Source organism: Hyperoodon ampullatus (genome assembly GCF_949752795.1).
Source record: "Hyperoodon ampullatus genome assembly, chromosome: 4".
Classification (NCBI taxonomy): Eukaryota; Metazoa; Chordata; class Mammalia; order Artiodactyla; family Ziphiidae; genus Hyperoodon; species Hyperoodon ampullatus.
This window is the reverse complement of record NC_136917.1, coordinates 32,413,328-32,423,599: the sequence shown is the minus strand read 5'-3', so window position 1 is coordinate 32,423,599 and position 10,272 is coordinate 32,413,328. Positions and strand designations below refer to the sequence as shown.

The following is a 10,272-nucleotide window of genomic DNA, read 5'->3' as shown; positions in this document are numbered from 1 at the left end:
GTATTCTCGAGGACCTCTCAGGCTGTAAAATTACCTTTTTTAAAAACAATTTAATTTAATTTAATTTAATTAATTTTTTTGGCTGTGTTGGGTCTTCTTGCTGCCTGCAGGCTTTCTGTAGTTGCAGAGAGCAGGGGGCTACTCTTCGTTGTGGTGCGTGGGCTTCTCATTACGGTGACTTCTCTTGTTGCAGAGCACGGGCTCTAGGCACGGGGGCTTCAGTAGTTGTGGTGCACGGGCTTAGTTGCTCCGCGGCATGTGGGATCTTCCTGGACCAGGGAACAAACCTGTGTCCCCTGCATAGGCAGGCGGATTCTTAACCACTGCGCCACCAGGCAAGTCCCTGATTTTTATTTTATATTGGAATATAGTTGGTTTACAATGTGGTGTTAGTTTCAGGTGTACAGCAAAGTGAATCAGTAATACATATACATATATCTACTCTTTTTCAGATTCTTTTCCCATATAGGTTATTACAGAATATTGAGTAGAGTTCCCTGTGCTATACAGTAGGTCCTTGTTGATTATCTATTTTATATAGAGTAGTGTGTTAATCCCAAACTCCTAGTTTATCCCTCCCCCCCTTTTTTTTTGATTAATAAACTCTATTATTATTATTTTTTTTTGCGGTACGCGGGCCTCTCCTGTCGCGGAGCACAGGCTCCGGATGCGCAGGCTCAGCGGCCATGGCTCACGGGCCCAGCCGCTTCGCGGCACGTGGGATCCTCCCGGACCGGGGCACGAACCCGTGTCCCCTGCATCGGCAGGCGGACTCTCAACCACTGCGCCACCAGGGAAACCCTGCTTCCAAGTTTTGACAATTATGGATAAAGCTGCTAGTAACATCCATGTGCAGGTTTTTGTGTGGACAACACTCTTCTTTAGAAGCAAGTCTCAAAGTCCAAGTCTCGAAGTTCCTTCCCTCAAGGAGGGGGGAACTTAGCTCTCCCCCTTAGAGGGAGTTTCCAAGAATTTTTGGACAAAGATTAAGACCACATAGGTGATTAATAAATATTTGGGAGGAGAAACTTTGAGGCTATGTGAATGTCGTCTTTCTCTTTAAAGCTTTACCCATTAATTTTCTCATTAATCAGTGGATTCTACCTGCAACAATTATCACAGTGGTATTCTAACAGTGATTTTCTATTTTCATCATTCATTATACTGTTTTTTTTTTTTTTTTTTTTTGGCTGCATCATGCAGCTTGTGGGATCTTAGTTCCCTGACCAGGGATCGAACTCGTTCCCCCTGCAGTAGAAGTGCAGAGTCCTAACCACTGGACTGCCAGGGAATTCCCTCATTATACTTTTATTAATTGGAATTCTTCTGTCAGGAAGATTTGTTCCTTCTCCCTCATTTTAAAATAGATTCAATCATGTATTTAAATCGGTATGGATTTGTGGACATTTATTTTATTCTTTGGGTTATAATCCAATTCTATCACTATTTATTTTGTTCAAATTGTTCCAGCTTTGGCCAGTGGGAGTTATTTCAGCCTGGCTCTGGTGTCTTTTTGGCTTTTTTTTTTTTTTTAAGCACTCTGTCTAGAAGATGCTCCAGGGTCCTTGTGCAGTTTCTCTGCCTCAGCCCTAGAAGTAGTCATTTCTCCAAGAAGCCCTGGTTCCTCATACTGGAAAATGGTATTTAGAAACCAAGATCTGGGTGCTGAGTGTACTCATTGCTACTGGGGTGCCATTGCTCTGAGCCCTCGGCAGACAGAGCTGGGAACTGTGTGTGTACTAACCCGTGTGTACACTCACATCCATATTTACTTTCATATCTAACTGTTAAAATAAACACTTCATAATGATAACCCCATACGGCACCACACTGCTTATTTGTAACTTCATTCTCCAACAGTATGAAAACTGGTTGTCAGTATCTACAACATATGTACTTATTTGTTCAGTGCTAGTACACAGCAGTTCCAAAATTAACCCATACCCCTGTGAGAAACAAATATACCGACCAGACTAGTGTTTTTGTACAGTTCAGACAGATGTTTGAACGGGAAACCTTTGAGCCAAGCAAACAAATCTTGAGCTTGTGAGCCAGAGTTGGCCCTTCGACCTCCAGTTTGAGACATTCCCCCACCATCCCCCACCCCCACCCCTCCAAAACCATGAATGCTCTGGTCTCTGGCTGTGGGAAAGTTGTCAGTTCACACCTCCCTGCAGCCACATTCATGCCTCAGGACTGGTCAGAGGGAGATGGAGAGGGGGGGAATGGGAAGTCCTGCTGCAGCCCTCTGACTCTGGATGGGTGGAGGTGTGAGGGTACTGTGGGAGGCATTTTGCTCTTTCAGAGATGAGGATACAGCTCAGTGAGAGTGGGCACAGATTGGGTGGGGCAGCCTCTATGGCTGAGGGCCCTGGCAGCAGAACCTGCCAGGCGGGTGTGCCGGCCCAGGCATGCATCAGCTGGAGGGCTGTGGCAGAAGCACAGAGACCAGGGGTGCCCTTCCCCTGGGAAAGAGACCAGGCATGGCTGGGGAGCAGGGGGTGGGGGCAGGTTGGGGTGGTAGTGGTGCCTGGGGTTGATGGGGCCTGAGCTGAACCCCTTCCTAATTCCTCCTCTGGGATACAGTGGTGACCAGTAGCACCTGAGCTAACATTTACTGAACTCTCACCTGTGTCTCACAGCTCTGTTCCACTCCTTCCTCCTCAACAGCATCCCTCGGAGTGGGAACTGTCATTATCCATTTTACAAAAGAGGCCATCAAGGCTCAGAGTGGGTGTCACTTGCCCAGAGTCCTAGATTACAAAGTAGCTGAGCCCAGCTCCACACTCCAAGCTCTTAACCTTTACTCAGTAACTGGGCAGAGGGACAGACAGGGTCCCTGGCTTCCTGGAGCTGGGAGTCTAGGGCAGAGACCCACAGTATGCCAGATGAATAAGTAAACATTCAAGGTAATTTCAGATGGTGCCAACTGCCATGTGAGCTTGGGGAGGAGGGGGACGCAGCAGGGAAGGCCTCTCTGAGGAGGTGACCGGCTGGAAGGGCTGGAGGAAGGATGTTCCAGGCAGGCTGATCCCCAAGTGCCAAGGTCTTGAAGTGTGCGAGGAACGGGGGGGAAGTCAGTGGGGCTGGAAGGGAGTATGACAGAGGAATAGCAGAGATGTAGGGAGGAAAGACTGTGCAAGGCCTTGTGGGTTTTGAAGGTCTTGTAGTTAGGGTTTGGACTTTGAGCCACATATGGAGCCATGGGAGGGTCTAGAGCAGGAGAGGGCTGTGATCTTGTGGGATCTTGTGTACGAGGTGGCATGAGTTGGGGGTGCTGGGCCTGAGACCCATGGCAGGAAGAGCCCCCCTCCACCCTGCGGGGCCTGTGGGAGGTGAGATTGCCGCCTGAGAGGTGAGAAGCAGCCACTTTCCCACCCTGGGGTGTGGCTTCCCCTTTGCAGAAGGGGGTCATTTATGGAGCACATGATGTGTGCCAGGCATGGCCCCGCCACGTCTGGGGAATCTTCAGGGCTCATCCCAGCGGGCTTGGTCGCGGGAGGCTGTGGAGCTCTGGCCCCCTTCGCGGGCCCCACTGGCTGCACTGTCCCTGTGTGTGACCTGTCGGGGCAAGCAGGAGTGGTTGTATTTGGAGCCACAGGGATTCCCTAAGAGGCTACACGGGGATGCGACCCGGCCTGGGTGTCCCACGCGGTCCCTCCCCTGGGGGCACCCCTCCAATCCATCCCCAACCTCTGGCTCATGGTCCCTGGGACGCCCTCACCCCACCCGTGACCGGCAAAGCCTGAGGCAGCCGGTGCAAAGGGCACAGTCCTGGTGAAGGTCGTGGCAGCCAGGCCCAGCCCCCCTTCCCGGCTGTGGCCTCCGGTAGGAGAGAGCTTCCCAGCCTGGAGGCTCCTGGGAACTTGGGGGTGTGGGCTACTGGGCCAGCTGGGACTGGCCCGTCGGAGGAGCGGAGGCCTGGGAGAGACGTGGGAGAGGCACAAATAGAGAAAGGCGGAGAAGCGACTGAGAGAGACACACACAGAGACGGGGAGAAACAGAGACGGAGAGACCCTGAGAGAACAGAAGAGAGACACAGAGAGAAAGTGAGGGAGACAGCCATTCATTCATTCACTCACTCAGCGGCTGCTTACTGGGCACAGGCTGTGTCCAGGCAGTGCCCACGACAGAACGCAAATTCCTACCCCTGTGGGGCTGACTGGTGGGGACACAGTCCAGAAACATGACAACCGAGTAAATCACGTTGTCGGGAGTGATAAGGGTGAGAGAGACGGGGTGGGGGAAGCGGGAGAACCAGGGAGACTTACGAGCCAGATCTCCTTATCTGGGGAGGAAAAGGTTCCCACCAGTATCTTGACCGCGCCTGCCCCTCCCCCACTCGTCCCAGACGGGGGGTGGGAGCGGGGAAATGGGGTGGGGCCTGAGCCCGGAGGCCGACGGGACCTATCTGCTGGGGGGAGGGGATTGAGGCTACCGCTGCCGAAGACCCCTCCTAACCCGGGTTGCCGGGGTCCCTCCGCCGGCGGGACGTCCTTGGGGTGCAGCCCAGGAGGTTCAGTTGGAAGGTAGGTGGAATATAGTGAGGGACCAGTGCCCAGAGGACAGAGAGGGCCCCTTTACTTCGGTGGGGCGTGGGTGGGCGGGGGGAGAGGCTGAAGAACCCTCCCCTTCTCATGTCTCCGGGTCCTCCCACCGCGACGGAGCGTCCCTGGGAGAGCAGCCCAGGCCCGGAGGGGGCAGCTGAGGGCTCTCCTGTGCCAGTCGCCACCAGGGCGCGTTCCGGTGCCTCGGCGGGTGGCACAGGCTGGCAGACACGGGCTGGGAGCCCGGGCCCCAAGGGGAGGGGGCAACTGCTTGCGACCGCCGGCTCTCGGCCTTGCGGGCCCGCCCCCTCGCCTGTCGGCTCCAGCCCCGCCCCCCCGCCTGTCAGCTCCAGCCCCGCCCCCCGAACAGAGGCAGCTCACTCAGCTCCAGGCAGCTCGACTGCTGAGCGCACAACACCTGGGCGCAGGGGTGAGTGTACAGCACTGGGTCCTTGCGCGCGCGGAGCTCGGCCTGGCCCAGAGGGTGTTGCCCTTGTCACTACCCTTGTCCCCTTGCTTGGGTTCCTCGGCCTTTCCCGAAGGCCTCTCGGGAGGGGAAAACCGGCGACTTCAGGACTGGATGCGGGACCCGGGATGGGGATGTGTGTGGGGCGCCCGGAATCCCCTGGCCTCGCTCCCTCCCAGCCACGCCACTGCAAGTTTCACTACCTCACTCCTGCCTCCAGGCAAGACGAGGCGAGGCGGGCGGTGCACAGGGTATGAGCCTCTGTGCAGTGTTCCCAGCAGAGCGAATGTAACCTGTATCTGCGTGTATTTGATGCCCCCTTCCCCCCCGCGTGGCTGAGTCCGTGACTCCCTGTGAATCTGTATTTGCGCCTGGTTCCCTGTGTGCAGCTGAAGCTGTCTGGGGTGCATTTGTTTCTGCCATGTCCAACTAAGTCCGTTCCCCTCCCTAGGCCTTGGTTTTCTCATCTGTTAAGTGGGACTCCCGTGATTGTGTAACTGTTTCTGCGTAGATGTGTTTGTGTGGGAGCGTGAAAACCTTTGTGCCTGCTTCTATGCGAGGTACTTTGTTTGAGCCTCAGCTTCCGCGTCTGTAAATTGGGGACGAGGGGATTATAGCGTGCAGTCACAGCTGGGAGGTATTATTATACTTTAATGACATATATGCCCTTCTGCAAGAGTCTGTGAGATGTGGATCCTGTCTGCTGCCCTCAGGCTCTGCCTCTGCAAAATGCGTGGATAGGCTCAGCTTTCTCCCTGGGGTTTTGTGGCAGATGAAGGGGGGGGGGGTTCAGGAAAAAGCCCTGTGTGCAGCGAGGTGTGCAGATTGTGGGGCTCTGGGTTCCAGGCTGGGTGTGGGTGGAGTTTGTGAAATTGTGGCCTGTGAGACTAGGCATAAGATCCCGTCTGCGTGTGGCAGAATTTGTATATCTTTGCCTGTGTCTCTCTGTCCATGTGTGAATGTGCATTCGTGTTTCCCTGTTGGGGTGTAACTGCGCATTTTGCCCTAGTTTGTGACTATCTGTGCATATGTCCTTGTCGGTGTGTCACTGTATTTGTGTGTCCCTTTCTGTGTGTGGCTATTTCTGTCTGTTTATGATTAATATGCCTCTGGACATCCCTGCTTGTGTGTGAATTATTAGTGCACCTTTCCTGTGGGACTTGTGTTACCCTGTCCCCTTGTGATGTTATTTGTGTGTCTTTGTGTCGGCCTGTCTCCATGGACACGCCCCTGCCATCCCAAACTCCCTCTGGGCCCCGGAGTGCCTGTGGGGTAGGGAGTAGGGGGTTAGGGCCCCCTTCGCAGGTGAGGCCCCGCCCCCCCCCGCCTCCGCAGGCCGCGGGGATGGTGCACGCCAGGTCTGACATTGCACCCAACCTCTCTGCAGTCTTGGGGCGGGCAGCCCATGGAGCCGGGGCTGCTGCGGCCAGCGCCAGTGAGCGAGGTTATCGTCCTGCATTACAACTACACCGGGAAGCTCCGCGGTGCGCGCTACCAGCCCGGCGCGGGGCTGCGCGCCGACGCCGTCGTGTGCCTGGCCGTGTGCGCGCTCATCGTACTCGAGAACTTGGCCGTGCTGATCGTGCTCGGACGCCACCCGCGCTTCCATGCGCCCATGTTCCTGCTCCTGGGTAGCCTCACGCTGTCCGACCTGCTGGCGGGAGCCGCCTATGCAGCCAACATCCTGTTGTCGGGGCCTCTCACGCTGCGCCTGTCGCCCGCGCTCTGGTTCGCTCGTGAGGGTGGCGTCTTCGTGGCGCTCGCCGCGTCCGTGCTGAGCCTCTTGGCCATCGCGCTCGAGCGCCTCCTCACCATGGAGCGCCGGGGACCCGCTCCCGCCGCCCGTCGGGGGCGCACGCTGGCGCTGGCGGCCGCGGCCTGGGGCGTGTCGCTGCTCCTCGGGCTACTGCCCGCGCTCGGCTGGAATTGTCTCGGCCGTCTGGACGCCTGCTCCACGGTCCTGCCGCTCTACGCCAAGGCCTACGTGCTCTTCTGCGTGCTCGCCTTTGTTGGCATCCTGGCTGCCATCTGCGCACTCTACGCGCGGATCTACTGCCAAGTGCGCTCCAAAGCGCGGCGCCTGGGGGCCCACCCCGGGGCTGGCGAGGGTGCCTCGACCCGCGCACGCCGCAGGCCGCGCTCGTTGGCGCTGTTGCGCACGCTCAGCGTGGTGCTCCTGGCCTTCGTGGCTTGTTGGGGGCCACTCTTCCTGCTGCTCTTGCTGGACGTGGCGTGCCCGGCGCGCGCCTGCCCTGTGCTCCTGCAGGCGGACCCCTTCCTGGGCCTGGCCATGGCCAACTCGCTTCTGAACCCCATCATCTACACGTTCACCAACCGCGACATGCGCCAAGCGCTCCTGCGCCTCCTCTGCTGCGGCCGCCGCTGGTGCAGCCTAGGCCCGGTTGCCTCCCAGCCGTCGGGGAGCCCCCCTGGGGTTTCGGGTGGCCTGCAGCGCTGGCTGCCTCCTGGCCTGGATGGCAGCTCCAGCCACTCCGAGCGCTCGTCACCCCAGCGGGACGGGCTGGACACCAGCGGCTCGAAAGGGAGCCCTGGCGCGCTCACAGCCGCCTGGACCCTGGTACCCCCTCCAGCCGCAGACTGACGCCCTTTGGTCCGCCACTGGCCTCCCTAAGAGCTCTTTCGCAGACTTTCTTGCTAAATAAAGGAATTTATAGGAAAAGCAGCTGAAGATGGTGGAGGCAGAAAAGACGCAGGAGAATGTATTTTATTGACCCTAAACCCCACGGCAATGAACAAAACAGACAAAAATCCCTTCCCTTGTGGGATTGATGTTCTGGTGGCGGACATAGACAATAACGGAATGAAGAGGTATGGAGATAATTCCAGTGACAATACAGTGATGCGATGGTGGTCAGGGGATGCCTCTCTGCAGAGGTGGTGACATGTGACGTGAGATGGACTGTCCTGGGAACTTCTGAAGGAAGATCATTTCAGGGTGGGGCTGCAAAGGCCCTGAGCCTAGAATATGCCTGTGTGTTCTCTGAAAAGCACACATGTCAATGTGGCTGGAGCGGAGGATGGCGAGGGAGAGTGGGAGGAAACAAAGGCAGGGAAATAATGGGACAGATGGGGCAGGGACTTATGAGCCCAGGAGAGGACTTTCTTTTGCTCTGAGTGAAGTGGGATTCATGGAGGGTTCTAGGCAGAGGAGGGACTTAATCTGGCTCACGTGTTTACAGATGCCTCTGGTCTCTGTGGAGGGTGAAGCTAGGAGAACAAGGTGATGGTGACTGCGCTGGCCTAGGGGAGTGATGATAAGGAATCAGACCGTGTGGATTCTCCATGGATTTGGGAGGTATTGGACAGAATTCTGGAGGAAATTGGGTGTGGGGGAGAAAGGAGTCAAGGACAGCTCTTCACTCTAGAGGAGAGACCAAAGACAGGGCACCCTAAAATTTGACTCTAGGAGACTCAGCCAATTCCTATCTGAAACAAGATTTCTTTGAATGTGGCGTCAGATCCTTCATAAAGAATAAAAATACAATCGAATAATAAAAGTGATTACAGTTTATTGTGCCTGGATAGTCGCCCCATAGTGCTAGGCCCAGGACAGGCCTTTCTCTCATCCTTACTGCAACCTTTCAAGGTAGGTTTCCTCACCCCCATTTGACAGATGAGGAAACTCCAAGAACAAAGTACCTTGTCCCAGTGTCTGAGCCAGGATACAAGACCAGGTGGTCAGGCTCCAAGGTCCGAGAAGGCGCAGGCTTGATGTCTGGCCCCTCTGGAGGGGTCTGTTAAAGCCAAGCAGACACTCCCTCCTTCAAGGGTCTGCATTTTCGGCCAGGGGCGATCCTAGGGCCCCGTTTGTGCCCATAAAAGGCTCCAGGAGCGGAGGCCGCGTCTCCCAGCTGTCCCTGGCCCGCAGGTGTCCCCAGGCGTATTCCTAACCTCTGTGCGGAGGGGCTGGCGGGAGAGGGGCGGGGTGGGTGTGGGGAAAGGACTGGGGGCTTCGGGCTCAGATTGCGGCACGTCACCTGCCGGGAAACAGAGGAACTGCAGGCAGCCGTAAAGATCGCAGTGTGTTTTGGGGCGTGGCGGGGGGGGGCTGACCCCTGCAGACAGTACGCACGGGGAAACAACCTACTTCCTGGAACACAAACACACTCAAACCTGGGGTCGCATCCCAGGGCACTTCGAGAACTGGACCCAATCTCCCACTTGGCCTGGTTCCCCTATCCCCAGGCTCCTGTTATCTTCCGGGGCAACCTGAGACACCCCACCCCATTGTTCAGTTGTGTGATGGTGTGATGGCAGACGAGTTATTCACTTGTTCACATCTTACAAAATTCAAAAAGCACCAGTTACTCCTCCTGGATGCATACACTATTGGGAAACTTCCAGAGATATTCTGTGGATAAATGAGCTGAAATGTAAATACACCTTCTCTCGTTTTACACTTTAGCACCGCTCTCCACCTTGCTTTGATCACTTAATAGTATATCCTGGAAATTGTTGCACATCTAGATTTTGTACTGTGTCAATTGGCTCTGGCTGCCATAACAAATACCATAGTCTAGGTGGCTTAAACAGCCAAAATTTATTTCTCACAGTTCTGGAGGTTGGAAGTCCAAGATCAAGGTGTCAGCATGGTTGGGTTCTGGTGAGAGCTCTCTTCCTGGCTTGTAGACAGCTGCCTTCTGGCCGTGTCCTCACATGGTACAGAAAGAGAGCAAGCTCTCTGGTATCTCCTCTGATAAGGGCACTCATGCCGTCATGAGGGCCCCACCCTCATGTCCTCATCTAAACCTAATTACCTTCCTAAATCCCCATCTCCAAATACCATCACCTTGGGGGTTAGGGCTTCAAAATATGATGATGCGGGGGGGGCACAATGCAGGCCATAGTACTTTTTTCTTTTTTTCCACATTAAGAAAAATCGAGGTAAACATGTCTTGCTTCTTTTCACTGGCTGCATGGTATTTCACAGCATAGACATACCACCACTTATTATACCAGGGCCCTAGGGAGGGACACGTGTTGAGTCCAACACCTTGCCTTTATACACAGTGTGGCAATAAACATCTGTGTACATACATCCTCCTGCACCTGTGCCAGTGTAGCTTGGATAAATTTCTACACGTGGCACTGCTGGGTCACAGGGCTTGTAGATGTTATTTTGAGATACCGGAGGTTTCTTTCGGCCTGTGGAGGAGGGTGCGGGTTTCCCCGCAGTCTCAGTCTCTCCCCGTACAGTATTTGCCGGCTATGCTATTGCGCCCCCTCTGGAGCTACCCA

The 10,272-nt window shown here is 55.4% G+C and overlaps 1 protein-coding gene across 1 annotated transcript; it reads left to right on the top strand.

The window, feature by feature from the left end:
* The first annotated feature begins 6,379 nt into the window (after window positions 1–6,379).
* On the top strand, window positions 6,380–8,520 carry S1PR5 (sphingosine-1-phosphate receptor 5). Its single transcript, XM_079703846.1, has one exon. It carries the CDS (start codon window positions 6,419–6,421, stop codon window positions 7,613–7,615), a length of 1,197 nt encoding a protein of 398 aa, XP_079559972.1. The 5' UTR covers window positions 6,380–6,418; the 3' UTR covers window positions 7,616–8,520.
* Window positions 8,521–10,272: the final 1,752 nt, after the last annotated feature.

Bases quoted from the DNA above. Each gene is read 5' to 3' on its own strand.
- S1PR5 (XM_079703846.1), top strand. From the start codon at position 6,419: ATGGAGCCGGGGCTGCTGCGGCCAGCGCCAGTGAGCGAGGTTATCGTC.